We start from the raw sequence: 26,459 nt of genomic DNA, 5'->3' as shown, positions 1-26,459 counted from the left end.
CTATAAATATTGTTTTATAAGAAAATAGAATATTTTACTTAATATTTTTTTTATTTTCTTATTATATTCAAATAACCATAATTTCGTTTTAAATGAAGATTTTAGACTTTTAAACTCATTTTGAATATGAATTGTGTGTTTTGTACTTGTATATTACGTTTTAGCCAGTTTTAAAATTTTTGAGAAAAATGACCAAAATACCCTTGTGAGACGAAAAATTAATATTTTATTTGTTTAAAGTTGGAAACAGCTTAAAATATTTTAGAACACGATATTTGACAATGGTTGCTCACAAGGGAACAGAGAAATTGATAGTAAAGCCTTGCGGGGTTTCGGGTTGACATTCCGAGCAATAAGTGTCTACCGGGACACCGCGGCGGTTGTCACGGGCTCGAGGGGAGTACCGGGTCGTGACAATTCGATTGGTATCAGAGCTTTTGGTTTTCAAGATCAAAGTTTTTAGTTTTAAAGTTGTTTTAAATATTTACAATATCAGTGTGGCCCCGGATTAAGTTAAGTTAGGTTAGGTTGAATAGAATGCATGCATTTGCATATAGAGCCTAAGGTTACCTAAACTTGCTCGTATTTTTTTTTTATAGATTATAATGCCTCCTCGACGCGGACGCCCACCTCTCACTAGATCGATTGGGAGGGGAAGAGGTCGTTCCCAACGTCATCAGCCAGATATAGTAGAGGAGGAATCAGCTGCATCTACCATTCGGGCAGCACCTGCTGCTGAGCAGGCCGATAGTCCTCCACATCCTCCATCTCCTCAGCCACCTACTGGTATTCCCGCCATGCCTACTGAGGCAGCACAGGCATTGGCAGCTTTCTTTGCAGCAATGGCTGGTCAAGCTCAGACTGGTCAAGTTCCACCTGTACTGCCTCCAGCTACTCATTTAGTTCCACCACCAATACAGGATGTATCCATTTCCAAGAAGCTGAAGGAGGCTAGGCAATTGGGTTGTGTATCTTTCACTGGTGAGTTGGATGCCACTGTGGCAAAGGACTGGATTAATCAGGTGTCCGAGACTCTCTCTGATATGAGATTAGATGATGACATGAAGCTGATGGTGGCTACGAGATTATTAGAGAAGAGGGCTCGTACTTGGTGGAATTCGGTGAAATCCCGTTCCGCTACTCCTCAGACATGGTCCGATTTTCTCAGGGAATTCGATGGTCAGTATTTCACTTATTTCCATCAAAAAGAAAAGAAGAGAGAATTTCTGAGTTTGAAACAGGGAAATCTAACTGTAGAGAAGTACGAGACTCATTTTAACGAGTTGATGTTATATGTGCCGGATCTGGTGAAATCTGAGCAGGATCAGGCCAGCTATTTCGAGGAAGGGCTCCGTAATGAGATCAGAGAGCGAATGACAGTGATTGGTAGGGAGCCACATAAGGAGGTGGTACAGATGGCTTTACGGGCTGAGAAGCTCGCGACTGAGAATAGAAGGATTCGGACTGAGTTTGCAAAAAGGAGGAATCCTGGTATGTCTTATAGTCAGCCAGTAAAAAGAGGCAAGGACTCAGCGACTTCAGGGAGCACTACTTCTGTTTCCGTGACATCTCCTCGACCTCCATTTCCACCATCACAGCAGAGACCTTCGAGGTTTAGCAGATCTGCTATGACTGGTTCTGGGAAGAGTCTCGGAGGTTCTGACAGATGCAGAAATTGTGGGAATTATCATAGTGGGCTATGTAGAGGGCCAACAAGATGTTTCCAATGTGAACAGACGGGTCACATTAGGAGTAATTGCCCACAGTTAGGACGAGCCACTGTAGCTGCATCATCTCCACCAGCTCGCACAGATATACAGAGGAGAGATTCTTCTGGGTTACCACCGAGACAGGGAGTAGCCATACGGTCTGGTGTGGAGAGTAATACCCCGTCACATCCACCTTCGAGACCACAGACTCGTACCGCGACAAGAGTTTTTGCTGTGACAGAAGATGAGGCACGAGTCCGACCTGGAGCAGTGACAGGTACTATGTCTTTATTTGATAAAGATGCTTATGTTTTGATAGATTCTGGCTCAGATAGATCTTATGTGAGCACGACATTTGCATCAATTACTGATAGAAACCTGTCACCATTAGAGGAAGAAATTGTAGTGCATACCCCTCTAGGAGAACAGTTGATTAGAAATACTTGTTATAGAGACTGTGGGGTAAGGGTAGGTGAGGAAGAATTTAGGGGTGACTTAATTCCTCTAGAGATCTTGGATTTTGATTTAATATTAGGTATGGACTGGTTAACTGCACATCGGGCGAACGTGGATTGTTTCCGAAAAGAAGTTGTTCTTCGGAATTCAGAGGGAGCAGAGATTGTGTTTGTAGGGGAACGTCGAGTATTACCATCTTGTGTAATCTCGGCCATCAAAGCTTCAAAATTAGCGCAAAAAGGGTATCCGACTTATTTGGCATACGTGATCGATACTTCAAAGGGGGAACCTAAGTTAGAGGATGTCCCAATAGTAAGTGAGTTTCCTGATGTATTTCCTGATGAGTTACCGGGAATACCTCCTAATCGAGAGCTTGAGTTCCCTATTGATTTACTTCCGGGTACTGCACCTATTTCTATTCCTCCATATAGAATGGCTCCAGCAGAGTTGAAGGAACTGAAAGCCCAGTTGCAAGATTTGGTGGATAAAGGTTTCATTCGCCCTAGCATTTCTCCTTGGGGAGCACCAGTCCTATTTGTAAAGAAGAAAGATGGCACTCTTCGATTGTGTATTGATTACCGTCAGCTGAACCGAGTGACCATCAAGAATAAATACCCTTTACCCCGGATAGATGATCTTTTTGATCAATTACGAGGTGCTATGGTATTCTCTAAGATTGATTTGAGATCTGGGTACTATCAGTTGAGGATTAAGGAGCAGGATGTACCTAAGACTGCCTTCAGGACGCGTTATGGGCATTATGAGTTTCTGGTGATGCCGTTTGGTTTGACTAATGCCCCGGCAGTTTTTATGGATCTTATGAACAGGGTGTTCCATCCATACTTGGATAAGTTTGTGATAGTATTCATCGATGACATCTTGGTTTATTCGAAGAATGATGATGAACATGCTGCCCATTTGCGCATTGTGTTGCAAACTTTGCGCGAGAGACAACTCTATGCCAAGTTCTCTAAATGTGAATTCTGGTTGAAGGAAGTGGTTTTCTTGGGACATGTGGTGTCCGGAGCTGGAATTTATGTCGATCCCAAGAAGATTGAGGCAATCTTGCAATGGGAGCAACCGAGAACGGTAACTGAGATTCGTAGTTTCCTTGGCTTAGCCGGTTATTACCGGAGATTTGTTCAGGGATTTTCTTTGATAGCAGCTCCTCTAACTCGTTTGACTCGTAAAGGAGTTAAGTATGAGTGGGATGATGTTTGTGAGAATCGATTTCAGGAGCTAAAGAACCAGTTAACCTCCGCTTCCGTTTTAACACTTCCTGTTAGTGGAAAAGAATTTGTGGTATATAGCGATGCATCTAAGTTGGGATTAGGGTGTGTGTTGATGCAAGATGAGAAAGTAATAGCTTATGCTTCCCGACAGTTGAAGAAGCACGAGACGAATTACCCTACTCATGACTTGGAGTTAGCAGCAGTAGTATTCGCATTGAAGATTTAGAGACATTATTTATATGGTGAGCGTTGTCGGATTTTTTCTGATCATAAAAGTTTGAAGTATTTGCTCACCCAGAAAGAGCTTAACTTGAGACAGAGACGATGGTTGGAGTTGATTAAGGATTATGACTTAGTGATTGATTATCATCCGGGAAAAGCAAATGTTGTAGCGGATGCTTTAAGTCGTAAATCCTCATCGTCGTTAGCAACACTTCGGAGTTCTTATTTTCCGATGTTACTTGAGATGAAATCTCTAGGGATCCAGTTGAATAATGGTGAGGATGGAACCCTACTTGCTAGTTTCGTCGTGAGACCTTCATTGTTGAATCAGATCAGAGAATTGCAGAAATCTGATGATTGGTTGAAACAGGAAGTTCAAAAGCTGCAAGATGGAAAAGCTAGTGAGTTTAGACTCAGCGATGATGGTACTTTGATGCTTAGAGACCGAATTTGTGTCCCTAAGGATGATCAGTTAAGACGAGCTATTTTGGAGGAAGCTCATTCTTCCGCCTACACTTTACATCCCGGAAGCACCAAGATGTATCGGACTATTAAAGAAAGTTATTGGTGGCCGGGTATGAAACGAGACATAGCAGAGTTTGTAGCGAAATGTCTCACATGCCAACAGATCAAGGCGGAGCATCAAAAACCGTCAGGTACTCTTCAACCTTTACCGATTCCTGAATGGAAGTGGGAACATGTGACTATGGACTTTGTATTGGGTTTGCCGCGGACACAAAGTGGGAAGGATGCTATTTGGGTGATTGTGGATAGATTGACTAAGTCCGCCCATTTCTTGGCTATCCATAGCACGTATTCTATTGAGAGGCTGGCAAGACTTTATATAGATGAGATTGTGAGATTACACGGAGTCCCAGTTTCTATTGTGTCAGATCGAGACCCTCGATTTACTTCTCGATTTTGGCTAAAATTTCAGGAAGCTCTTGGAACTAAATTGAGATTTAGTACTGCCTTTCATCCACAGACAGATGGTCAATCTGAGAGAACTATTCAGACCTTGGAGGATATGTTACGGGCTTGTGTCATTGACTTTATCGGGAGTTGGGACAGACACTTGCCATTGGTGGAGTTTGCTTATAATAACAGTTTTCAGTCTAGTATTGGGATGGCACCATACGAGGCTTTGTATGGAAGGAAATGCCGAACTCCGCTCTGTTGGGATGAAGTAGGTGAGAGGAAATTGGTGAATGTGGAATTGATTGATTTGACAAACGATAAGGTCAAAGTTATCCGAGAGCGATTAAAGACAGCTCAAGATAGGCAGAAGAATTATTCGGATAAATGAAGGAAAGATTTGGAGTTTGAAATCGACGATAAAGTTTTTCTTAAGGTTTCTCCTTGGAAAGGTAATAATTTGAAATTTCCAAGTATTAAATCTTATTTGATTATACTATTGTGATAATTTGTGGTATTTATTGGATGATGAAAGGTGTGATTCGATTCGCGAAGAGGGGAAAGCTCAATCCAAGATACATTGGACCTTTTCGTATCATTGAAAGGATTGGGCCAGTGGCTTACAGACTTGAATTACCCCCAGAGTTAGATCGGATTCATAATGTCTTCCATGTCTCGATGTTGAAAAAGTATGTTCCCGATCCCTCTCACATTTTAGAGACACCTCCCATTGAGTTGCATGAGGATTTGAAGTTCGAGGTGCAGCCTGTACGTATTCTAGATCGAAAGGATCGAGTGCTAAGGAACAAGAGCATTCCAATGGTGAAAGTATTGTGGAAGAATGCTCGAATGGAGGAGATGACGTGGGAAGTCGAGAGCCAGATGAGAAACCAATATCCACATCTTTTATTCGAATCAGGTAAGTGAAATTTTGAGGTCAAAATTTTATTTTAAGGGGGGTAGTGCTGTAAAGCCCGACCTTATAAAATACTATTCATGACATACATGTGATGATAGCATGATTGCATGCTAGGAGAGTCCCGAAAAATTTACAAAAGTCGGTATTGTACCTAGAGGTACAACAAAGTTTATTTAATCCTCGAACTAGATCAAATAGGAATTTTAAGGTGAGATTAAGAGTTTCACAGTTCATGGATGACTTAAAATGGTAATTTGGAGTTTGAGGATCAATTTGGAGTCAAATTGGAATTTTCACTAACTAGGGGCAAAATTGTCATTTGCCACCTTGGGACAAAATGGAAATTTTTAGAAAAGATTTTTGGCCTCATTTGACTTATTGGAGTAAGATTTGAGGTTTAGAAGTGAAAAATTTTAATTTCGGTATAATTTGGAGTAAAAGGGTAAAATGGTAATTTTACCATTCGAAATCGAAAATTTAATTTTTTGAAAGGATTTTGATCAAATTTAATTATTTGGAGTGTGAAATGAGTATGAGGAGTGAAAATTATGCATTATGGAAAATTTTCAATTTTTGGGGTAAAAATGTAATTTTTGAAAAGTTCGGGGGCAAAAGTGTAATTTTGAAAAATTTGCTCCACCAAAACTTTGGAAAAATCTGAAAATTTCACTTAAGACTTGGATAAGTCAAAGGGAATGCATGGTGAAAAAAATAGGACAAGTGGATGGCTAGAAAAAAAAATGAATTAATAAAATATTTAAAATATGAATAAAATAATATTATTTCATTAAACAATAAAAAGGCATAAAAAAAAATCAGCCCACCCATTCTTCTTCTTCAACATTCGGCCAAGCAAGAAACAAGAGAGAGAAAGGAGAAAACAAAACCCTAGAGAGAGAAAATCAAAGAAAAAGTGTGAATTTTCAAGGAAATTAAGTGAAAAAGGTGAGATTTTTTCTATTAAGCTTGAGTTTTCTTATTCCCAAGCATTTCTCTTTATTTTCCATGATTAAATTACATGTTTTCATGATGAATTCAATTCTGAAAAAATGGGTTAGGAGAGAGAAAGTTGTTGGATTTATTTGATTTTAATTTATGTTAGTGTTTTTAGTTAGTTTAGCATATTTAGAAACAAAACAACAAGAAAAGAATTTATTTTCTCCCCCAACCATTAATGGCTGAATTTACCATGTAGTGAGTGAGGATGAGTTTGATTTTATTCTAGGAGAATTGGTTAAGGAATGATGAATTATGAGCCTAGAAAAATAATGGGAATTTTCGGAGCAAAAATATGAATTTTTACCCACTAGGGGTATTTTCGTAATTTGTTGTTGGGACTAATAATTTGCACCACACTGAGGGACATTAAGTTAATTTGGGTGCAATTGAGGTATAGAAACTGAAAAGAATTAAATTGGAGTTTAAACGGACCCGTTAGGAATTTAATCGGGTGATAAGACGAATTAGGCCAATACCGGGTTTAAATAGTTACCAGTGCATTTTTGCATTCCATATCATGCCTTGGTAATCTAAATTAGTTTAATTTTGATTTAGTACCAACTTGGTGAAACTCTCGATTTTGTATTGTGTCAAGGTGGTGAGTCCTCCGATAAAGGCAAGGAAATTGCATCCGAGGACCAGTAGACAGAGTGCTTCGAAAGTCTGCATTCTAGACATTGTGAGTAAACTTACTGTCATTTTAATTATCTAGGGTGGTTTTTAGATGCTTTCATGAATTCTATGGAAAAAGGAATTTAAAAAGATAAATTTTCATGTTTTATGAATAAATGAGTTTCAATGAAATTAAATTATAAATTGTTTTGAAATTAATAGTGATTTTGAAAAATAGAGTACACGGAGACTGTTAATTGTGGCAATTTGATTGTTTAAATTAACTGGCTTATGATAAATCGAGCATGATTGGCTAGTTGGCAATTGTATTGAAATGCGAATTGTTTGGTTACCTTGAAAAACTACGAATTACAAAATTGCCATATCATGTTATTGAGTTTTGTTATATGGTGGATTATATATTAATTAATCACTGCAGTAGGGGGTTTCTGTGGACCAGCCTTTTAGAGGGGCACGGTAAACCCCATTATATTCTTACCTCGAACGGAGAGGCGCGTAGGGTATCTCCTGGGGTAAAGTTTAGGGTTCACTTCACGCTAAACCACCACGTGAGGGGGAACTCAGCCAACGCCAAGGAACGGCTATGTTTTCAAAACAAAAACATGATTTATGTGAAATGTGAATTTTAATAGCCTTGGCGGTCTCGGTAGGATGCCTCGGCCAAGGTGTCCCCGAGAATGGATTTATGGCACAAGCCTAGATTTTTATGAGATTCATAAGCCTCTTTACGTGTTTTGAACAAAATGTGTTCTAATGCTATAACCCAGTTTATGATGATTTACTTTATTGTCTCCATGTACTCAACTCTAGATGTTTATGATGATGTTTGTTTACTCATTGGGATTTTATAATCTCACCACCCTCCTTTCCACCCATTTCAGGTTCAGTATAGACTGTAGATAGCTGATCTCATCGAGGACTACAGTGGGATCTGCATTTTCCAAACCGTAGGTTCACAGTCCTCTTTATTTTTGTTTATTCGGGGGCACTCTTGTTATTGTAAATTAAATTAAATATTTTGACTTACTGTATTTAAGTATGTATAAATTTATTTAACTTTTACGTTATAAAAATTATTCACGTATAACTCTATAAATATTGTTTTATAAGAAAATAGAATATTTTACTTAATATTTTTTTTATTTTCTTATTATATTCAAATAACCATAATTTCGTTTTAAATGAAGATTTTAGACTTTTAAACTCATTTTGAATATGAATTGTGTGTTTTGTACTTGTATATTACGTTTTAGCCAGTTTTAAAATTTTTGAGAAAAATGACCAAAATACCCTTGTGAGACGAAAAATTAATATTTTATTTGTTTAAAGTTGGAAACAGCTTAAAATATTTTAGAACACGATATTTGACAATGGTTGCTCACAAGGGAACAGAGAAACTGATAGTAAAGCCTTGCGGGGTTTCGGGTTGACATTCCGAGCAATAAGTGTCTACCGGGACACCGCGGCGGTTGTCACGGGCTCGAGGGGAGTACCGGGTCGTGACAAAAAAAGCCAAAGAGAAACAAGAAAATTCAAAGGGGAATTCGCGTTTTTCGCCCGTTTACGCGTCTAACGGTAAGATTTTTCGACTTTAGCTTGATTTCTACCTTTCCTATGCCTTTGTTTCCATTTAGCATGCTTGAGGAGAGAGATCTAAAAGTGACATCAAGGGCTGGCCGAATTTCAAGGGGGGAGAAATTGAAATTTTTAGGTTTTGATTTTTAGTTAAATTGATAGTTTTAGTTAGTTAAATGTGTTTAGAAATTAAATTGGGCAAGAAAGCATTAAATTTTCACAATACCCACCCTTGGCCGAATCTGCAATGAGGTACAATGATGATGGTCTGATTTTTATTCTAAGAGAAATGAAGAGAAAATGATGAAAAATGGTTAAATGTGATAGAAAAACAAAGTAGAAAATTTACCGAGTTAATGTCCCATTTTTGGTCGAATTTTCCAAGGAAGAAAGTGAACTGATTTTGGTGATTTTAGAAGGTTATTGGCTGATATTTAATGGTTAGAAATGTTGGAGAGAGAATGGGACGATTTAGAGCTAAAATGGAGAGCGTTAGCAATTTATCGGGTAAAGTGCCAAAAATAGGTTAATACCGCGTTTAAGCCGTTTTGGGCTATTGCATTTCATACCATGCATTAGTATAGGATTTAAGTCAATTATATAGTGATTTAGCATCAATGTGGTGAATTGGGTAAATTTTGCAATGTGTCTAGGAGGAGAGCCTTCTGGTAAAGGCAAGGAAGTTGTACCCGACCAACAATGATCGGGGCACCTAGGAAGCATTTCATCTGTACAAACGGTGAGTAAACCTATGATTATTGTAAATTATCTAGAGTTTATTTTTAAATGCTCTTAATGTATTTTATGAAACGAAAATGAGATTAAAATGGGATTTTTGATGTTTTAGAAATAAATGTGACAAATAAAAATATATTGTGTTGATTATGAAATTGAGTAATTGGAGGCTACCAATTGTCTTGAAAAATATATTTTCTTATGAATGGTTTATGATATATGAGTATATGTGGCTATATTTTATAATTGCATTGGGAATAGAATGTAAGCTGACTTTTACTATGCAGGCTGGATAAATAAATAAAAGCCACGTTATACTGTCGAAATTTTATTAAAATTGGTGGGTTTAGTCACTGCAGTGACAGGTTTCCGTGGATTGCCTATTAGAGGGGCACGATAAACCCGGTTATATAGTTACTCCGGTAGTAGAGGCAATGAGGGTAACTCTCGAGGTAGTGTTAGAGTTCACTTCACGTCGAACCCCCACATGAATGTGTAACTCGGCCAACGCCAAGGAACAGCTTGTTTTAAAAACTAGAATGTGTTTAACATGTAAATATCTTAACAACCTTGGCGGACTCGATTATATGCCTCAGCCAAGGTATCCCCGAGGACTAGATTTTGGCTTGAGCCATGTTTTTAATGAAGGTTATAAGCCTTGACAACTGTTTTGGTAAATTACAAATGTTTTATAGTTTAAGAAAGAAATTGAAAACCTTATGAAATGGTTTGTGATTTGTTGTTTAAACTTGCCTCCATTTTACTCGCCTTTAAATATTTATGATAATGTCTGTTTACTCATTGGGATTGCAAAAATCTCACCCACCTCCTTTTCAAACATTTCAGGCCTGTGGTAGCTTGTAGATACCTTATTTTGTCGAGGATTCCAATTGACCCCTCTATCCCACAAATAGTAGGTTACTATTACCAACACTTGGTGTATTTAGGGGCCATTTGTCATTGTAATTATTATTGTACATTATAACTTTGTAAATTATAGTATGTATGAATTTATTTTGTTCTTACGCTACAAAATTTATTTATGTATAGTTCTATAAAAATTGTTTTATAAGAAAATGAAATACATTATCAAATATTTTTATTTAGTCTAGTTAGCCAACTTTTCACTCTAAATGAATGATTTAGATTATAAAAATTTATTTTTAATTGGCAGTGGATATTTTTCTACCATACGTTGTATCTTTATCAGGTTTCGAAATTTTCTAGTAAAAATGACCAAAATACCCCTATGTGGCGAAAATTTTATTTTGATTGTTTTCGATCTAAAATAGTTTATATTTTCTTAAAACTTGATATTTAACAACGATTGCTCACAGGAAAGGCAAGAAACTGATTCGTTAGCCTTGCGAGGTTCCGATTGGCATTCAGGATAATGAGTGTCAATCAGGACGTCGCGGCGGTTGTCATGGGCTCGAGGGAGGTTCCGAGTCGTGACACAGAAATTGAGAGTTTAGATTTCATAAGCAATGGCTTTGCAATCAGTTGGAAGTGTTTAATAAATGGTTCTGTTAGATCATTTTTGTGAATCAATATGAGCAACAAGTTGTTCAACAATTATTCCAACTAATATGCAATATTCATTAAAGGTTTGAAACGTAAATTTATCAACATTGTCAACACGAATAATCTTTTTTTGTATTTTTTTTTATTTTTTTGTACTTTTTTCATTTTCCTGTACTTTTAATTTTTTTGTACTTTGTATTTTTTGTATTATTGATTTTTTTATTTTTTATTTTTTTAATTATAAAAAATTAAAAAAAAAACCTTAACTTCAAAATTTTCAAAATGTCTCCAAGAATGTAAAGTCGAAATTATTCTTTTTAAAATATTCAAGTAAATGTATAATGATAATAGTAAAAAATCTAATATATATATACACACACATATATATTTTTTTAACACATTGTAATCTGATTCATATTCCCTCAAATTAGCAAGCAAGAACTATTAAGTGGTAAATTAATAATGTTAATGTTAAGCAATTAATATTTTTAAAATTTTAATGTAAGTGTATGAAAATAAGGATAACAATAAATATATTTGAAATTTGACTTTTTATATCCTTGACATAAATGTATAAGAATAAAAGTCAAAGGTTATATCATAATAATTTAAATGAAAAAACTAAGTATTACTTTTTTATAAAGGTTTTCAAAAAATTTGAATCCTCTCAAATTAGCTAATAAGAATTTCTAACATAATAAACTAAAAATTATTATGAAATATAACTTAAAAGAACAACTATGAGGGAAAGTATTTAGAGGAAGTAAGAAAATCTTATTCAAGTATGTATTTACAAATGAAGTGAGGGTCTATTTATAGGTTAATAACCCCTTAAATCCTAATCTTAATCCAATTTAACTTAGATCTAAATCTATATATATATATATATATATATATATATATATATATAAAATCAAATCTAAGAGTTTCAATTGAATTACACTTCTTGTATCTGGCTTGTTGGGCTATTTGACTTGGTCTAAACTTCTTAGGTTAAGTCATAACATAATGGATATTCACATATATATTCATTAAACTCCCCTTTGAATGTCCATTGTATTAAGAATACACCACATTAAAACCTTATTAGGAAAAAACTTCATGGAAAAAAATCCAAATAAAGGAAAAAGAGTATATAATTCTTTTCAAGAATACACTTTTGAAATAGTTCCTCATTAAAAACCTTGTCAAGAAAAACTCAATGGGAGAAATCTTGATGAAGGAAAATAGTATAGTGCGTATTTTACTCCTTCGGATGACTACATTATTTCAGATCTTTTAAAAGATGCATTCCAATTTTTTGCACAACTTTTCAAACATTGTAGTAAGAAAGGTTTTGGTAAGTAAATATGCTAGATTGTCACTTGAAAAAATTTGTTGAACATTAATATCACATTTTTCTAGGAGATCATGAGTGAAAAAAAACTTTGACGAAATATGTTTTGTCCCATCGTCTTTAATATATCATTCTTTTAACTAGGCTATGCAAGCAATATTATCTACGTATAATATTATTGGAATTTCCTTCTTGGTTGACAAGCCACATGTTTCTTGAATATGTTGAGTTACAAATCTTAACTAAACACATTCACAACTTGTCACGACCCGGTACTCCCCTCGAGCCCGTGACAACAGCCGCGGTGTCCCGGTAGACACTTATTGCCCGGAATGTCAACCCGAAACCCCGCAAGGCTTTACTATCAGTTTCTCTGTTCCCTTGTGAGCAACCATTGTCAAATATCGTGTTCTAAAATATTTTAAGCTGTTTCCAACTTTAAACAAATAAAATATTAATTTTTCGTCTCACAAGGGTATTTTGGTCATTTTTCTCAAAAATTTTAAAACTGGCTAAAACGTAATATACAAGTACAAAACACACAATTCATATTCAAAATGAATTTAAAAGTCTAAAATCTTCATTTAAAACGAAATTATGGTTATTTGAATATAATAAGAAAATAAAAGAAATATTAAGTAAAATATTCTATTTTCTTATAAAACAATATTTATAGAGTTATACGTGAATAATTTTTATAACGTAAAAGTTAAATAAATTTATACATACTTAAATACAGTAAGCCAAAATATTTAATTTAATTTACAATAACAAGAGTGCCCCCGAATAAACAAAAGTAAAGAGGACTGTGAACCTATGGTTTGGAAAATGCAGATCCCACTGTAGTCCTCGATGAGATCAGCTATCTACAGTCTATACTGAACCTGAAATGGGTGGAAAGGAGGGTGGTGAGATTATAAAATCTTAATGAGTAAACAGACATCATCATAAACATCTAGAGTTGAGTACATGGAGACAATAAAGTAAATCATCATAAACTGGGTTATATAATTAGAACACATCTCGTTCAAAATACGTAAAAAGGCTTATGAATCTCATAAAAATCTAGGCTTGTGCCATAAATCCATTCTCGGGGACACCTTAGCCGAGGCATCTTACCGAGACCGCCAAGGCTATTAAAATTCACATTTCACATAAATCATGTTTTTGTTTTGAAAACATAGCCGTTCCTTGGCGTTGGCTGAGTTCCCCCTCACGTGGTGGTTTAGCGTGAAGTGAACCCTAAACTTTACCCCAGGAGATACCCTACGCGCCTTTCCGTTCGAGGTAAGAATATAATGGGGTTTACCGTGCCCCTCTAAAAGGCTGGTCCACAGAAACCCCCTACTGCAGTGATTAATTAATATATAATCCACCATATAATAAAACTCAATAACATGATATGGCAATTTTGTAATTCGTAGTTTTTCAAGGTAACCAAATAATTCGTATTTCAATACAATTGCCAACTAGCCAATCATGCTCGATTTATCATAAGCCAGTTAATTTAAACAATCAAATTGCCACAATTAACAGTCTCCGTGTACTCTATTTTTCAAAATCACTATTAATTTCAAAACAATTTATAATTTAATTTCATTGAAACTCATTTATTCATAAAACATGAAAATTTATCTTTTTAAATTCCTTTTTTCCATAGAATTCATGAAAGGATCTAAAAACCACCCTATATAATTAAAATGACAGTAAGTTTACTCACAATGTCTAGAATGCAGACTTTCGAAGCACTCTGTCTACTGGTCCTCGGATGCAATTTCCTTGCCTTTATCGGAGGACTCACCACCTTGACACAGTACAAAATCAAGAGTTTCACCAAGTTGGTACTAAATCAAAATTAAACTAATTTAGACTACCAATGCATGATATGGAATGCAAAAATGCACTGGTAACTATCTAAACCCGGTATTGGCCTAATTCGTCTTATCACCCGATTAAATTCCTAACGGGTCCGTTTAAACTCCAATTTAATTCTTTTCAGTTTCTATACCTCAATTGCACCCAAATTAACTTAATGTCCCTCAGTGTGGTGCAAATTATCAGTCCCAACAGCAAATTACGAAAATACCCCTAGTGGATAAAAATTCGTATTTTTGCTCCGAAAATTCTCATTATTTTTCTAGGCTCATAATTCATCATTCCTTAACCAATTCTCCTAGAATAAAATCAAACTCATCCTCACTCACTACATGGTAAATTCAGCCATTAATGGTTGGGGGAGAAAATAAATTCTTTTCTTGTTGTTTTGTTTCTAAATATGCTAAACTAACTAAAAACACTAACATAAATTAAAATCAAATAAATCCAACAACTTTCTCTCTCCTAACCCATTTTTTCAGAATTGAATTCATCATGAAAACATGTAATTTAATCATGGAAAATAAAGAGAAATGCTTGGGAATAAGAAAACTCAAGCTTAATAGAAAAAACTCACCTTTTTCACTTAATTTCCTTGAAAATTCACACTTTTTCTTTGATTTTCTCTCTCTAGGGTTTTGTTTTTGTTTTCTCTCTCTTCTTGCTGGTTTGGCCGGCCATGGGGTGGAAGATGGGCTGATTTTGTGCCTTTTAAAAAGGAAAATAATAAATTAATAAAGGCATGACACATGGCATCATGTCATTGGCCCGTTTTTAAAATTTTAAAAATTTAAACATTTTATCTCCACCACATGTTTAGTCAAGGGTCAAAGATGAAGACAAAGGAAGACCATGTGCTGGAAAAAATATCCTGGTGGTGGAAAATTACAATTTTGCCCCTGAGGTGGCAAAATTATCATTTTACCCCTATACTCCAAATTATACCGAAATTAAAATTTTTCACTTCTAAACCTCAAATCATACTTCAATAAGTCAAATTATACTCTAATAAGTCAAATGGGGTCAAAAAAATCTTTTCTAAAATTCCCATTTTGTCCCCAGGTGGCAAATGACCATTTTACCCCTAGTTAGTGAAAATTCCGATTTGACTCCAAATTGATCCTCAAACTCCAAATTACCATTTTAAGTCATCCATGAACTGTGAAACTCTTAATCTCACCTTAAAATTCCTATTTGATCTAGTTCGAGGATTAAATAAACTTTGTTGTACCTCTAGGTACAATACCGACTTTTGAAAATTTTTCGGGACTCTCCTAGCATGCAATCATGCTATCATCACATGTATGTCATGAATAGTATTTTATAAGGTCGGGCTTTACACAACTTGCCTTATAAATTGCTAAAATTTTTGCATGGTTAAAAGAAGTAGCAATTATAGTTAGTTTTACAAAAAGCTATGAAATAGTCGTGTCTCCATATGTAAATAAGTAATCTATCTGGTATCAAGCTTTGTGTGGATCAGATAAATATTCTGCATATGCATAACCAATGCATTCGAATAATATAAGCCCATGTCAATTGTTCCTCGAAAATATTGAAGTATATGTTAATTCCATTCCTATATCTTTGAGTTGGAAAAGAACTATATCTTACTAATAAATTTACAGCAAATGATATATCAGGTCATATATTGCTAACAATATTTATTAGTGCTCTAATTGTACTAAGATGTGCTATTTCAGGACCAAGAAGTTCTTCATCATCCTCATGAGATCGACAATGGTCTTTTTTCACATCTAGTGACATTACAATCATTAGCGAACTCAATGGATGTGCTTTATCCATATGAAATTGTTTTAGCACTTTTGTTATATAATTTGATTGATGGACAAATATTCTATTTGTTAAGTGCTCAATCTGAAGACCTAAACAAAATTTTGTTTTTCAAAAGTCTTTCATCTCAAATTCTTTCTTTGTGTAATTCATGGCTTTTGATAACTCTTTTAAGAATTCCAATAATGTTTATGTCATCAAAATAAACAGTAATTATGACAAATTCAGATCAAAATATTTTTATAAAAACACATAAGCATATAGGATCATTTTTATAACCTTTATTTCACAAATATTCACTAAGATAATTATACCACATACATCCAGATTGTTTTAATCTGTATACATATTTGTTTAATTTGATCGAATAAATTTCTCAAGAATTGTGTACGTGCTTCAGGCAACTTAAATTATTCAAGGATTTTCATATAGATATCAATATTAAGTGAGCCATAAAATAGGCTGTAGCTACATTTATTAGATGCATTTTAATATTCTCATGTATTGCTAGAATAATTAAATATAGAAATGTAATTGCATCCACCACAAGAGAATATTTCTCTTTATAATCAATACTAGATTTTTGGATAAAACTTTGTGCGACAAGTTGTGCTTTATATCTCACAATCTCATTTTCTCATTTCATTTTTGCACAAATACCCATTTAGATCCCACTGATTTTACACCATTTGTTGTATGGACTACAGGTCTAAAAACTTCACGTTTTACAAGTGAATTGAATCCCACCTTAATTGCTTCTTTCCATATTGGTCAATCATTTTTATCTCTATATTCTTCAATAAATGTAGGTTCAAAATCCTAGTTTTTTTCACAATATTAAGCATTACATTATATGCAAAAATATCGTCAACATTTATTTCATTTCGATTCCATCTTTTCCCCATTATGATATAATTTATCGAGATTTCTTTATTTTCAATGATTTCAGGTATTTGAATTTCTTTTGAAATTTTATCAATTATCTTAAAGGTCTTTTTTAGAGTTTCTGTTTTTTTTTATCATTTTGTATATTTGTTCATTTTCTTTTTCGAAGATTTTATCTTTGGAATCGATTGGTTTCCCACGTTTTTGACGTGTTTTGTCCTACAAGCACATTAATTCTAGTAAGAGCATTTGCAACTGATGTATGAGATTTAGTTATTCACTTTGTCTTAAGGTTAGTAAATACGTATGGCTACTGATTTGCTATATTTTGTGAATGAATTATCTTTTGAACTTCAAGTTCACATTAATTTATGCGAGGATCAAAATTAGATAATGTTAATGCATTCCAAGAAATTTCTTTTTTTGTTCAAATGCTTATTTTTTCCTTTAATGTTAGAAAAATGGTTTCATCAAAATGACAATTGGCAAAACTTATCGTGAATAAATCTTTTGTCAATGGTTCAAGATATTTAATTATAAATGGAGATTCGTATCCAACATATATTCATAACCTCCTTTGAGGACTCATCATTACACATTGTGATTGTAAAACCTGACCCTATAAACACATGTCATGACATACATGCACTGAGTAGTATGTTATTATGCTAGGAAAAGCACCTAAGAATAGACGAAACTCGGTATTGTACCTAATGGTACACTTGAGTTGATTTAACCTCGAACTAGTTCAAATAGGAATTGTAGGATGAAATTTAATATTTTATAGTCAAGAAATGACTAAAAAATGATTGTTCAGAGTTCGAGGGTTAATTTGGGGTAAAATTGGAAATTTTGATATTCAATGGCAAAATCGTCATTTTGCCACCTAAGATAATAATTTGATCATGGAGTGAAATTTTTGATCAAGATTAACTATTTGGAGTATAATTTAATGATAGGAAGTGAAAAAGTTTAATTCTGGTGATTTCTGGAGTGTAGGGGCAAAATCGTAATTTTGCCACCCACGGACAAAATTTGAAATTTTGAGAGAATTTAGATCAAATTTAACAAAATGGAGAATGGTATGAGTATAAGGGATGAAAAATATGTCTATGGGCAATTTTTCAGTTTTTTGGGCAAAAATGTAATTTTTCACTTTTACGGGGTAAAAGTGTAAATTTAAAAAATTACTCCACCGAGACTTTGGATAAGTCTGAGAATTTTATCTAAGCGATGGATATGTGAGACAAGTGTATGGTGAAAATTTGGAAACAAATGGATGAAATTTTAAAAATGGGCCAATGGGAAAGTGACAAGTGGCATTTTTAAAATAAAATAATATTATTTTAATGAAAAGTCAGCCAATTTAAACCCCATTTTAAGTGCTGGCCGGCCATAAGGAAGAACAAGAGTGGAAATAGAGAGAAAAGGAAGAAAAAAAAGAAAAACCAAAGAGAAACAAGAAAATTCAAAGGGAAATTTACGATTTTCGACCATTTACGCGTCTAACGGTAAGATTTTTCGATTTTAGCTTGATTTCTACCTTTCCTATGGCTTTATTTCCATTTAGCATGCTTGAGGAGAGAGATCAAAAAGTGATATCAAGGGCTGGACGAAATTCTAGGGGAGAGAAATTGAAATTTTTAGGTTTTGATTTTTAGTTAAATTGATAGTTTTAGTTAGTTAAATGTGTTTAGAAATTAAATTGGGCAAGAAATCATTAAATTTTCACAATACCCACTCTTGGCTGGATGCTCAATGCTGTACAATGATGATGAATTGATTTTATTCTAAGGAAAATGAAGAGAAAATGATGAAAAACGATTAAACGTGATAGAAAAACAAAGTAGAAAATTAACCGACTTAATGTCCCATTTTTGGCCGAATTTTCCAAGGAAGGGAGTGAGCTGATTTTGTTGTTTTTAGAAGGTTATTGGCTGATATTTAATGGTTAGAAATGTTGGAGAGAGAATGGGATGATTTAGAGCTAAAATGGAGCGCGTTAGCAATTTATCGAGCAAAGTGCCAAAAATAGGTTAATACCGCGTTTAAGCCGTTTTAGGCTATTGCATTTCATACCATGCATTAGTATAGGATTTAAGTTAATTATATAGTGATTTAGCATCAATGTGATGAATTGTGTAAATTTTTGTAATGTGTCTAGGAGGAGAGCCTTCCGAAAAAGGCAAAGAAGTCGTACCCGACGAAGTAGTGATCGAGGCGCTTAGAAAGCTTTTAGTTTGTACAAACGGTGAGTAAACTTATTATTATTGTAAATTATCTAGAGTTTATTTTTAAATGCCCTTTATGTATTTTATGAAATGAGAACGAGATTAAAATGGGATTTTTGATGTTTTAGGAATAAATGTGACAAATAAAAATATATTGTATTGATTATGAAATTGAGTAATTGAAGGCTGTAAATTGACTTGAAAAATATATATTTTCCTAGGAATGGCTTATGAGAAATGAGTATATGTGGCTATATTTTGTGAATGCATTGGGAAATTTATGTAAGTTGTTTTTACTATGCAGGCTGGATAAATAAATAAAAGCGACGTTATACTGTCGAAATTTTATTAAAATTGATGGGTTAGTCACTGTAGTGACGGGTTTCCATGGACTGCCTATTAGAGGGGCACGGTAAACCCAGTTATATAGTTACTCCGGTTGTAGAGGCGAGGAGGATAACTCCCGGGGTAGTATTGAGCTCACTTCACGTCGAACCCCCACGTGAATGTGTAACTCGGCCAATGCCAAGGAACGGCTGGTTTTAAAAATAAAAATGTGTTTCACGTGTGAATATTTTAACACCCTTGGCAGACTCGGTTAGATGCCTCGGCCAAGGTATCCTCGAGGATTAGTTTTGGCTTGAGCCTTGTTTTAATAAAAGACATAAGCCTTAACAACTGTTTTGGTAAATTACAAATATTTTATGGTTTAAGAAATAAATTGGAAACATTATGAAACGGGTTGAAATTTGTTGTTTAAACTTGCCTCCATTTTACTCGCCTTTAGATATTTATGATAATGTCTGTTTACTCATTGGGATTTTATAATCTCACCACCCTTCTTTCCACCCATTTCAGATTTAGTATAGACTGTAGATAGCTGATCTCATCGAAGACTATCATTGGATCTGCATTTTCCAAACCGTAGGTTCACAGTCCTCTTTACTTTTGTTTATTCGGGGGCCCTCTTGTTATTGTAAATTAAATTAAATATTTTGGCTTACTGTATTTCAGTATGTATAAATTTATTTAGCTTTTACGCTATAAAAATTATTCACGTATAACTCTATAAATATTGTTTTATAAGAAAATATAATATTTTTCTTAATATTTCTTTTATTTTCTTATTATATTCAAATAACAGTAATTTCGTTTTAAATGAAGATCTTAGACTTTTAAACTCATTTTGAATATGAATTATGTGTTTTGTACTTGTATATTACGTTTTAGCCAGTTTCGAAATTTTTGAGAAAAAAAATGACCAAAATACCCCTGTGTGGCAAAAATTTTATTTTGATTGTTTTTTATCTAAAATAGTATATATTCTCTAAAAACTCGATATTTAACAATGATTGCTCACAGGAAAGGAAAGAAACTGATATGTAAGCCTTGCGGGGTTCCGGTTGGCATTCCGGATAATGAGTGTCAATCGGGACGTCGCGGCGATTGTCATGGGCCTGAGGGAGGTTCCGGGTCGTGACAGTGATGGAGCAACTGGGACATATATTGCACATCAAAAAATTCTTAAATAGGAAATATTTGGTTCCTGACCATAAACTAAGTATAGGGGAGAATTTATAATAACTTGTTGGCTTGATGTGTACAAGTGCTGCTACATGCCAAATGGCATGCTCTCAAGTTGGGAGTTTAGATTTCATAAGAAATAACCTTGCAATTAGTTGGAAGTGTTTAATAAACGATTCTACTAAATTGTTTTGTGTATGAACATGAGCAACAAACTCTTCAATAGTTATTCCAACTTGTCACGACCCGATACTCTCTTCGAGCCCCGTGACAATCGTCGTGATGTCCCAATAGACATACCTTACCCGGAATGTCAACCGAAACCTCGCAAGGCTCTATCATCAATTTTTCACCTCCCCTGTGAGCAACAGTTACTAAATATCATGTTTTAAAGGAATATAGACTATTTTCAAATCAAAGACAATCAAAAAGTAATTTCTACCGCACAGGGGTATTTTGATCATTTTTACCCGAAAATTTTGAAACCTGCTAAAAATATAATATATAAATGAAAAATATACATTTCATATCTAAAAATAAATTTAGGTATCTAAATCATCCATTTAAAGTGAATTTTTATCTAATAGAACTAATTAAAAATATTGGATAAAATATTCCATTTTCATATAAAACAATATTTATAAAATTCTACGTAAACAATTACTGTAGCGTAGTAACAAAATAAATTCACATACATAATAGCACACAGTGCCAGGGTATACAAAAATATTTTACAATGACATGTGATCTCCAAAATAGCAAAAATAAACAGGACTGTAGACCTACGATTTCTAAGGGTGCAAATCGAAAAGCAAACCCTCGACAAAATCGACTGTCTACAGACTGCTTTGAACTTGAAATGGGTGAAAAGAAGAGGGTGAGTTTTTATAAACCCAGTGAGTAAGCAAAGTTCATTTATAACATCTAAAGCCGAGTAAATGGAGACAATTAAAACATCTCTTCACAATATGATTCATAACCTTAAAACTCATTTCAACCATATAAAATAATTACATTTTGTCACGACCCGAAACTCCCCATTGGGCCCGTGACAACCGTCGCGAGGCCTCGACAAACATTCTTCACCCCAAATGTCGATCGAAACCTCGCAAGGCTCTTGTATCAACTTTCGCACTTCCCCAGTGAGCAATAGTTATCAAATATCAAAATTCAAGAGATTACAAATTATTTCCAAATCATAACATAACATATTTTTTTTTGGCTCACAAGGGCATTTTCGTCATTTTTTTTCGAAAATCTCCAAACTTGATAAAAATGTAGTAAGTAAGCAGAAAATATATATTTAATGATTTAAAAACAAATTAAATATCTAAAATGTTCATTTGAAGTGAAAATTTGACCATTTGAATATAATAAAAATATTCAATAAAATAAATCATTTTCTTATAAAATAATTTTCATAAAACTATCGGTACATAATTCTTATAGCGTAAAAGTAAATTATATTTGTATATACTATAAAGCAAATAACCAAAGTATAAAATTTCTTTTACAGTGACACGTGGGCCCACATCTATCCAAAATGCATCGGAAGCTGGAAACCTACAGCTTTTACCGATTCGAGTCCAAATGAAGGTCTTTGTCAAAGTCAGCTAACTATGGAATTTGAAATACCCCATATTTTGATATAGTGATAAATAAAGTTGATCGAATGCAAATTGAGGTCAATTAAAATGTTTAGAAGTGATAAAAGACGAAAGGAGTAGTTTAGGATAAAATATTTCGCAAGTGAGAAAATAATAATAATTTTATCGGAGGAGAATTTGTGAGATAAAAGGCGATTTGGAAGTCAAGTGAGGCATAATAAGGTATTTTGGGTACCAAGGAGACAAGATAAAATTTTTAGAATAAAATAATGTTTTATTAATAAAATAATATTAAAATATTAATATTTAGCCGGATGTCGAAATCAATCAAGAAGAAGGATCATATGGTGGATCCAAGTGGGGGAGAAGATGACAAGCTCGACTCTACAGAAATATTTGTCATGACATACATGTGGTGGATAGCATGTTTACATGCTAAAAGAGTCTTGAAAAATTTACAAAAGTCGGTATTGTACCTAGACGTACAACAAAGTTGATTTAAACCTCGAACTAGATCAAATAGAGAATTTATGATGAAATTAAGAATTTTAAAGTCCCAGAATGGGTTAATATGGTGATTCGGAGTTCGAGGATCAATTTGGAGTCAAATCGGAATTTTCGCTATCTAGGGGTAAAATGGTCATTTGCCACCTAGGGACAAAATGGGAATTTTTAAAAAATATTTTTGGCCCCATTTGACTTATTGGAGTAAGATTTGAGGTTTAGAAGTGAAAAATTTTAATTTCGGTATAATTTGGAGTAAAAGGGTAAAATGGTAATTTTGCCACTCGAAATAAAAAAATTTAATTTTTGAAAGGATTTTGATCAAATTTAATAATTTGGAGTGTGAAATGAGTATGAGGAGTGCAAATTATGCATTATGGCAAATTTTCAATTTTTGGGGCAAAAATGTAATTTTTGAAAAGTTCGGGGGCAAAAGTGTAATTTTGAAGAATTTGCTCCACCAAAACTTTGGAAAAATCTGAAAATTTCACTTAAGACTTGGATAAGTCAAAGGGAATGCATGGTGGAAAAAGTAGGACAAATGGATGGCTAGAAAAAAAAAGAATTAATAAAATATTTAAAATATGAATAAAATAATATTATTTCATTAAACAATAAAAAAGGCATAAAAAAATCAGCCCACCCATTCTTCTTCTTCAACATTCGGCCAAGCAAGAAACAAGAGAGAGAAAGGAGAAAATAAAACCCTAGCTAAGAAATTTAAAGGGAAAATAGGTGGAAATTCAAAAATCAAGTGAAAAAAAAGGTAACATTTCTTAAATTTGTCTTGTGCTTTACCTTTCCCATGCATTTCCCATCATTTTCCATGGTTGAATCATGTGATTTGAGGATGATTCCAATTCTGGTCATATGGGTTTAGAGAGAGAAAGTTGTTAGATAAATTTGATTTTGAGCTATGTTAGTGTTTAGTGTTAGTTTAGCATGTTTATGAGTAAAACAACAAGAAAAATATTTATCTTCTCCATGAATTTCCCTAGGTCGAATCTAGCCAATGGTATGTGAGGATGAGGTTGACTTTATTTTAAGAGAATTGGGTGGAAAAATGATGAATTATGAGGTTGAAAATTAAATGGGAATTTTCGGTGCAATAAATTGAAATTTTTACCCACTAGGGGTAAAAGCGTAATTTATAGTCCGGACTGATAAATTGGACCAAATTCACAGTCATTGAGGTATTGTGGATATAATTGGATAATTGAAACTGAAATGGATGGAATTGGAGTCGAATTGGGGATTTTAGGAATTTACACCGTGTATAGGCGAGTTAGGTCGGACACCGCAATTAAGCGATTGTCTAAACATTTCAAATCCTATCTAGTGCATACGCATGGATAAGAGCCTGAAATAATTTATGATAAATTGACACAATTTATTGAATTTTGTGTCATGGATTATGGATAGGTGGTGAGTCAATTGTTTCGGGTAAGAGACTGCACCCGAGGGCGAAAGATAGGAGTATTTCTACTCCTAATGCTGTGAGTGAACTTATTATCGTCTTAATTGTAAAACCCAACCCTATAAATACATGTCATGACATACATGCACTGAGTAGCATGTTATTATGCTAGGAAAGCACATAAGAAAAGACGAAACTCGATATCGTACCTAACGGTACACTTGAGTTGATTTAACCTCGAACTAGTTCAAATAGGAATTGTAGGATGAAATTTAATATTTTATAGTCCAGGAATGACTAAAAATGATTGTTCGGAGTTCGAGGGTTCATTTGGGGTAAAATTAGAAATTTTGATATTTAAGGGCAAAATCGTCATTTTACCACCTAAGATAATAATTTGATCATGGAGTGAAAATTTTTGACCAAGATTAACTATTTGGAGTATAATTTAATGATAGGAAGTGAAAAAGTTTAATTCTGGTGATTTTTGGAGTGTAGGGGCAAAATCGTAATTTTGCCACCCATGGACAAAATTTGAGATTTTGAGAGAATTTAGATCAAATTTGACAAATTGGAGAATGGTATGAGTATAAGGGGTGAAAAATATGTCTATGGACAATTTTTCAATTTTTGGGGCAAAAATGTAATTTTTGACTTTTACGGGGGCAAAAGTGTAAATTGTAAAAATTACTCCACCGAGACTTTGGATGAGTCTGAGAATTTTATCTAAGCTATGAATATATGAGACAAGTGTATGGTGAAAATTTGGAAACAAATGGATGAAATTTTAAAAATGGGCCAATGGGAAAGTGACACATGGCATTTTTTTAATGAAATAATATTATTTTAATGAAAAGTCAGCCATTTAAACCCAAATTTTGAGTGCTGGCCGGCCATAAGGAAGAAAAACAGAGGAAATAGAGAGGAAAGGAAGAAGAAAAGAAAAACCAAAGAGAAACAAGAAAATTCAAAGAGAAATTCGCGGTTTTCGACCGTTTACGCGTCTAACGGTAAGATTTTTCGATTTTAGCTTGATTCCTACCTTTCCTATGCCTTTATTTCCATTTAGCATGCTTGAGGAGAGAGATCAAAAAGTGATATCAAGGGCTGGACGAAATTCTAGGAGAGAGAAATTGAAATTTTTAGGTTTTGATTTTTAGTTAAATTGATAGTTTTAGTTAGTTAAATGTGTTTAGAAATTAAATTGGGCAAGAAATCATTAAATTTTCACAATACCCACTCTTGGCTGGATGCTCAATGCTGTACAATGATGATGAATTGATTTTATTCTAAGGGAAATGAAGAGAAAATGATGAAAAACGATTAAACGTGATAGAAAAACAAAGTAGAAAATTTACCGAGTTAATGTCCCATTTTTGGCCGAATTTTCCAAGGAAGGGAGTGAGCTGATTTTGTTGTTTTTAGAAGGTTATTGGCTGATATTTAATGGTTAGAAACGTTGGAGAGAGAATGGGATGATTTAGAGCTAAAATGGAGCGCGTTAGCAATTTATCGGGCAAAGTGCCAAAAATAGGTTAATACCGCATTTAAGTCGTTTTAGGCTATTGCATTTCATACCATGCATTAGTATAGGATTTAAGTTAATTATATAGTGATTTAGCATCAATGTGATGAATTGTGTAAATTTTTGTAATGTGTCTAGGAGGAGAGCCTTCCGGAAAAGGCAAAGAAGTCGTACCCGACGAGTAGTGATCGGGGCGCTTAGAAAGCTTTTAGTTTGTACAAACGGTGAGTAAACTTATTATTATTGTAAATTATCTAGAGTTTATTTTTAAATGCCCTTTATGTATTTTATGAAATGAAAACGGGATTTTTGATGTTTTAGGAATAAATGTGATAAATAAAAATATATTGTATTGATTATGAAATTGAGTAATTGGAGGCTGCAAACTGACTTGAAAAATATATTTTACTAGGAATGGCTTATGAGAAATGAGTATATGTGGCTATATTTTGTGAGTGCATTTGGGAAATTTATGTAAGTTGATTTTACTATGCAGGCTGGATAAATAAATAAAAGCCACGTTATACTGTCGAAATTTTATTAAAATTGGTGGGTTAGTCACTGCAGTGACGGGTTTCCGTGGACTGCCTATTAGAGGGGCACGGTAAACCCAGTTATATAGTTACTTCGGTTGTAGAGGCGAGGAGGGTAACTCCTGGGGTAGTATTAGAGCTCACTTCACGTCGAACCCCCACGTGAATGTGTAACTCGGCCAACGCCAAGGGACGGCTTGTTTTAAAAATAAAAATGTGTTTCACGTGTGAATATTTTAACACCCTTGGCGGACTCGGTTAGATGCCTCGGCCAAGGTATCCCCGAGGATTAGTTTTGGCTTGAGCCTT

The 26,459-nt window shown here is 34.1% G+C and overlaps 1 protein-coding gene and 1 long non-coding RNA gene across 4 annotated transcripts in view; one reads left to right on the top strand and one right to left on the bottom strand.

Annotated features, from left to right (window-relative positions):
- Positions 1–1,284: 1,284 nt before the first annotated feature.
- On the top strand, positions 1,285–8,071 carry LOC148760805 (uncharacterized). Of its 2 annotated transcripts, none has more exons than XM_088810187.1 (3): positions 1,285–1,986; positions 7,048–7,131; positions 7,967–8,071. In XM_088810187.1, the coding sequence occupies exons 1-2, from the start codon at positions 1,287–1,289 to the stop codon at positions 7,095–7,097; spliced, it is 750 nt and encodes a 249-aa protein (XP_088666313.1). In that variant the 5' UTR covers positions 1,285–1,286; the 3' UTR covers positions 7,098–7,131; positions 7,967–8,071. The 2 variants fall into 2 exon arrangements, 1 of the variants encoding a protein (XP_088666313.1); XR_016028520.1 differs by lacking the exon at positions 1,285–1,986 and adding an exon at positions 4,958–5,453.
- A 4,914-nt stretch (positions 8,072–12,985) lies between these two features.
- The window catches only part of LOC148760803 (uncharacterized), a 94,222-nt gene continuing 80,748 nt past the window's right edge, over positions 12,986–26,459 (bottom strand). The window contains exons 1-3 of one of the 2 annotated variants that reach the window (XR_016028632.1): positions 14,708–14,827; positions 13,976–14,059; positions 12,986–13,139 (exon numbers count right to left, since the gene is read on the bottom strand). This is a non-coding gene — a long non-coding RNA (uncharacterized LOC148760803). Of the gene's footprint in view, positions 13,140–13,975; positions 14,060–14,707; positions 14,828–26,459 lie in introns of those variants that run through there. The other variant, XR_016028631.1, reaches the window with a different exon arrangement.

Source organism: Theobroma cacao, chromosome 9, assembly GCF_053813885.1.
Source record: "Theobroma cacao isolate CCN51 chromosome 9, ASM5381388v1, whole genome shotgun sequence".
Taxonomy (NCBI): domain Eukaryota; kingdom Viridiplantae; phylum Streptophyta; class Magnoliopsida; order Malvales; family Malvaceae; genus Theobroma; species Theobroma cacao.
The sequence above is the reverse complement of the archived record's forward strand: the minus strand, read 5'-3'. Positions and strand labels throughout refer to the sequence as shown.

What these genes read in the sequence shown, in the direction of transcription:
- LOC148760805 (XM_088810187.1), top strand. Translation starts at nt 1,287, where the DNA reads ATGTTATATGTGCCGGATCTGGTGAAATCTGAGCAGGATCAGGCCAGC. An exon ending in CCGACCTGGAGCAGTGACAG is followed by an intron (nt 1,987 to 7,047) that starts GTACTATGTCTT and finishes TATTGTGTCAAG; the next exon opens with GTGGTGAGTCCTCCGATAAA.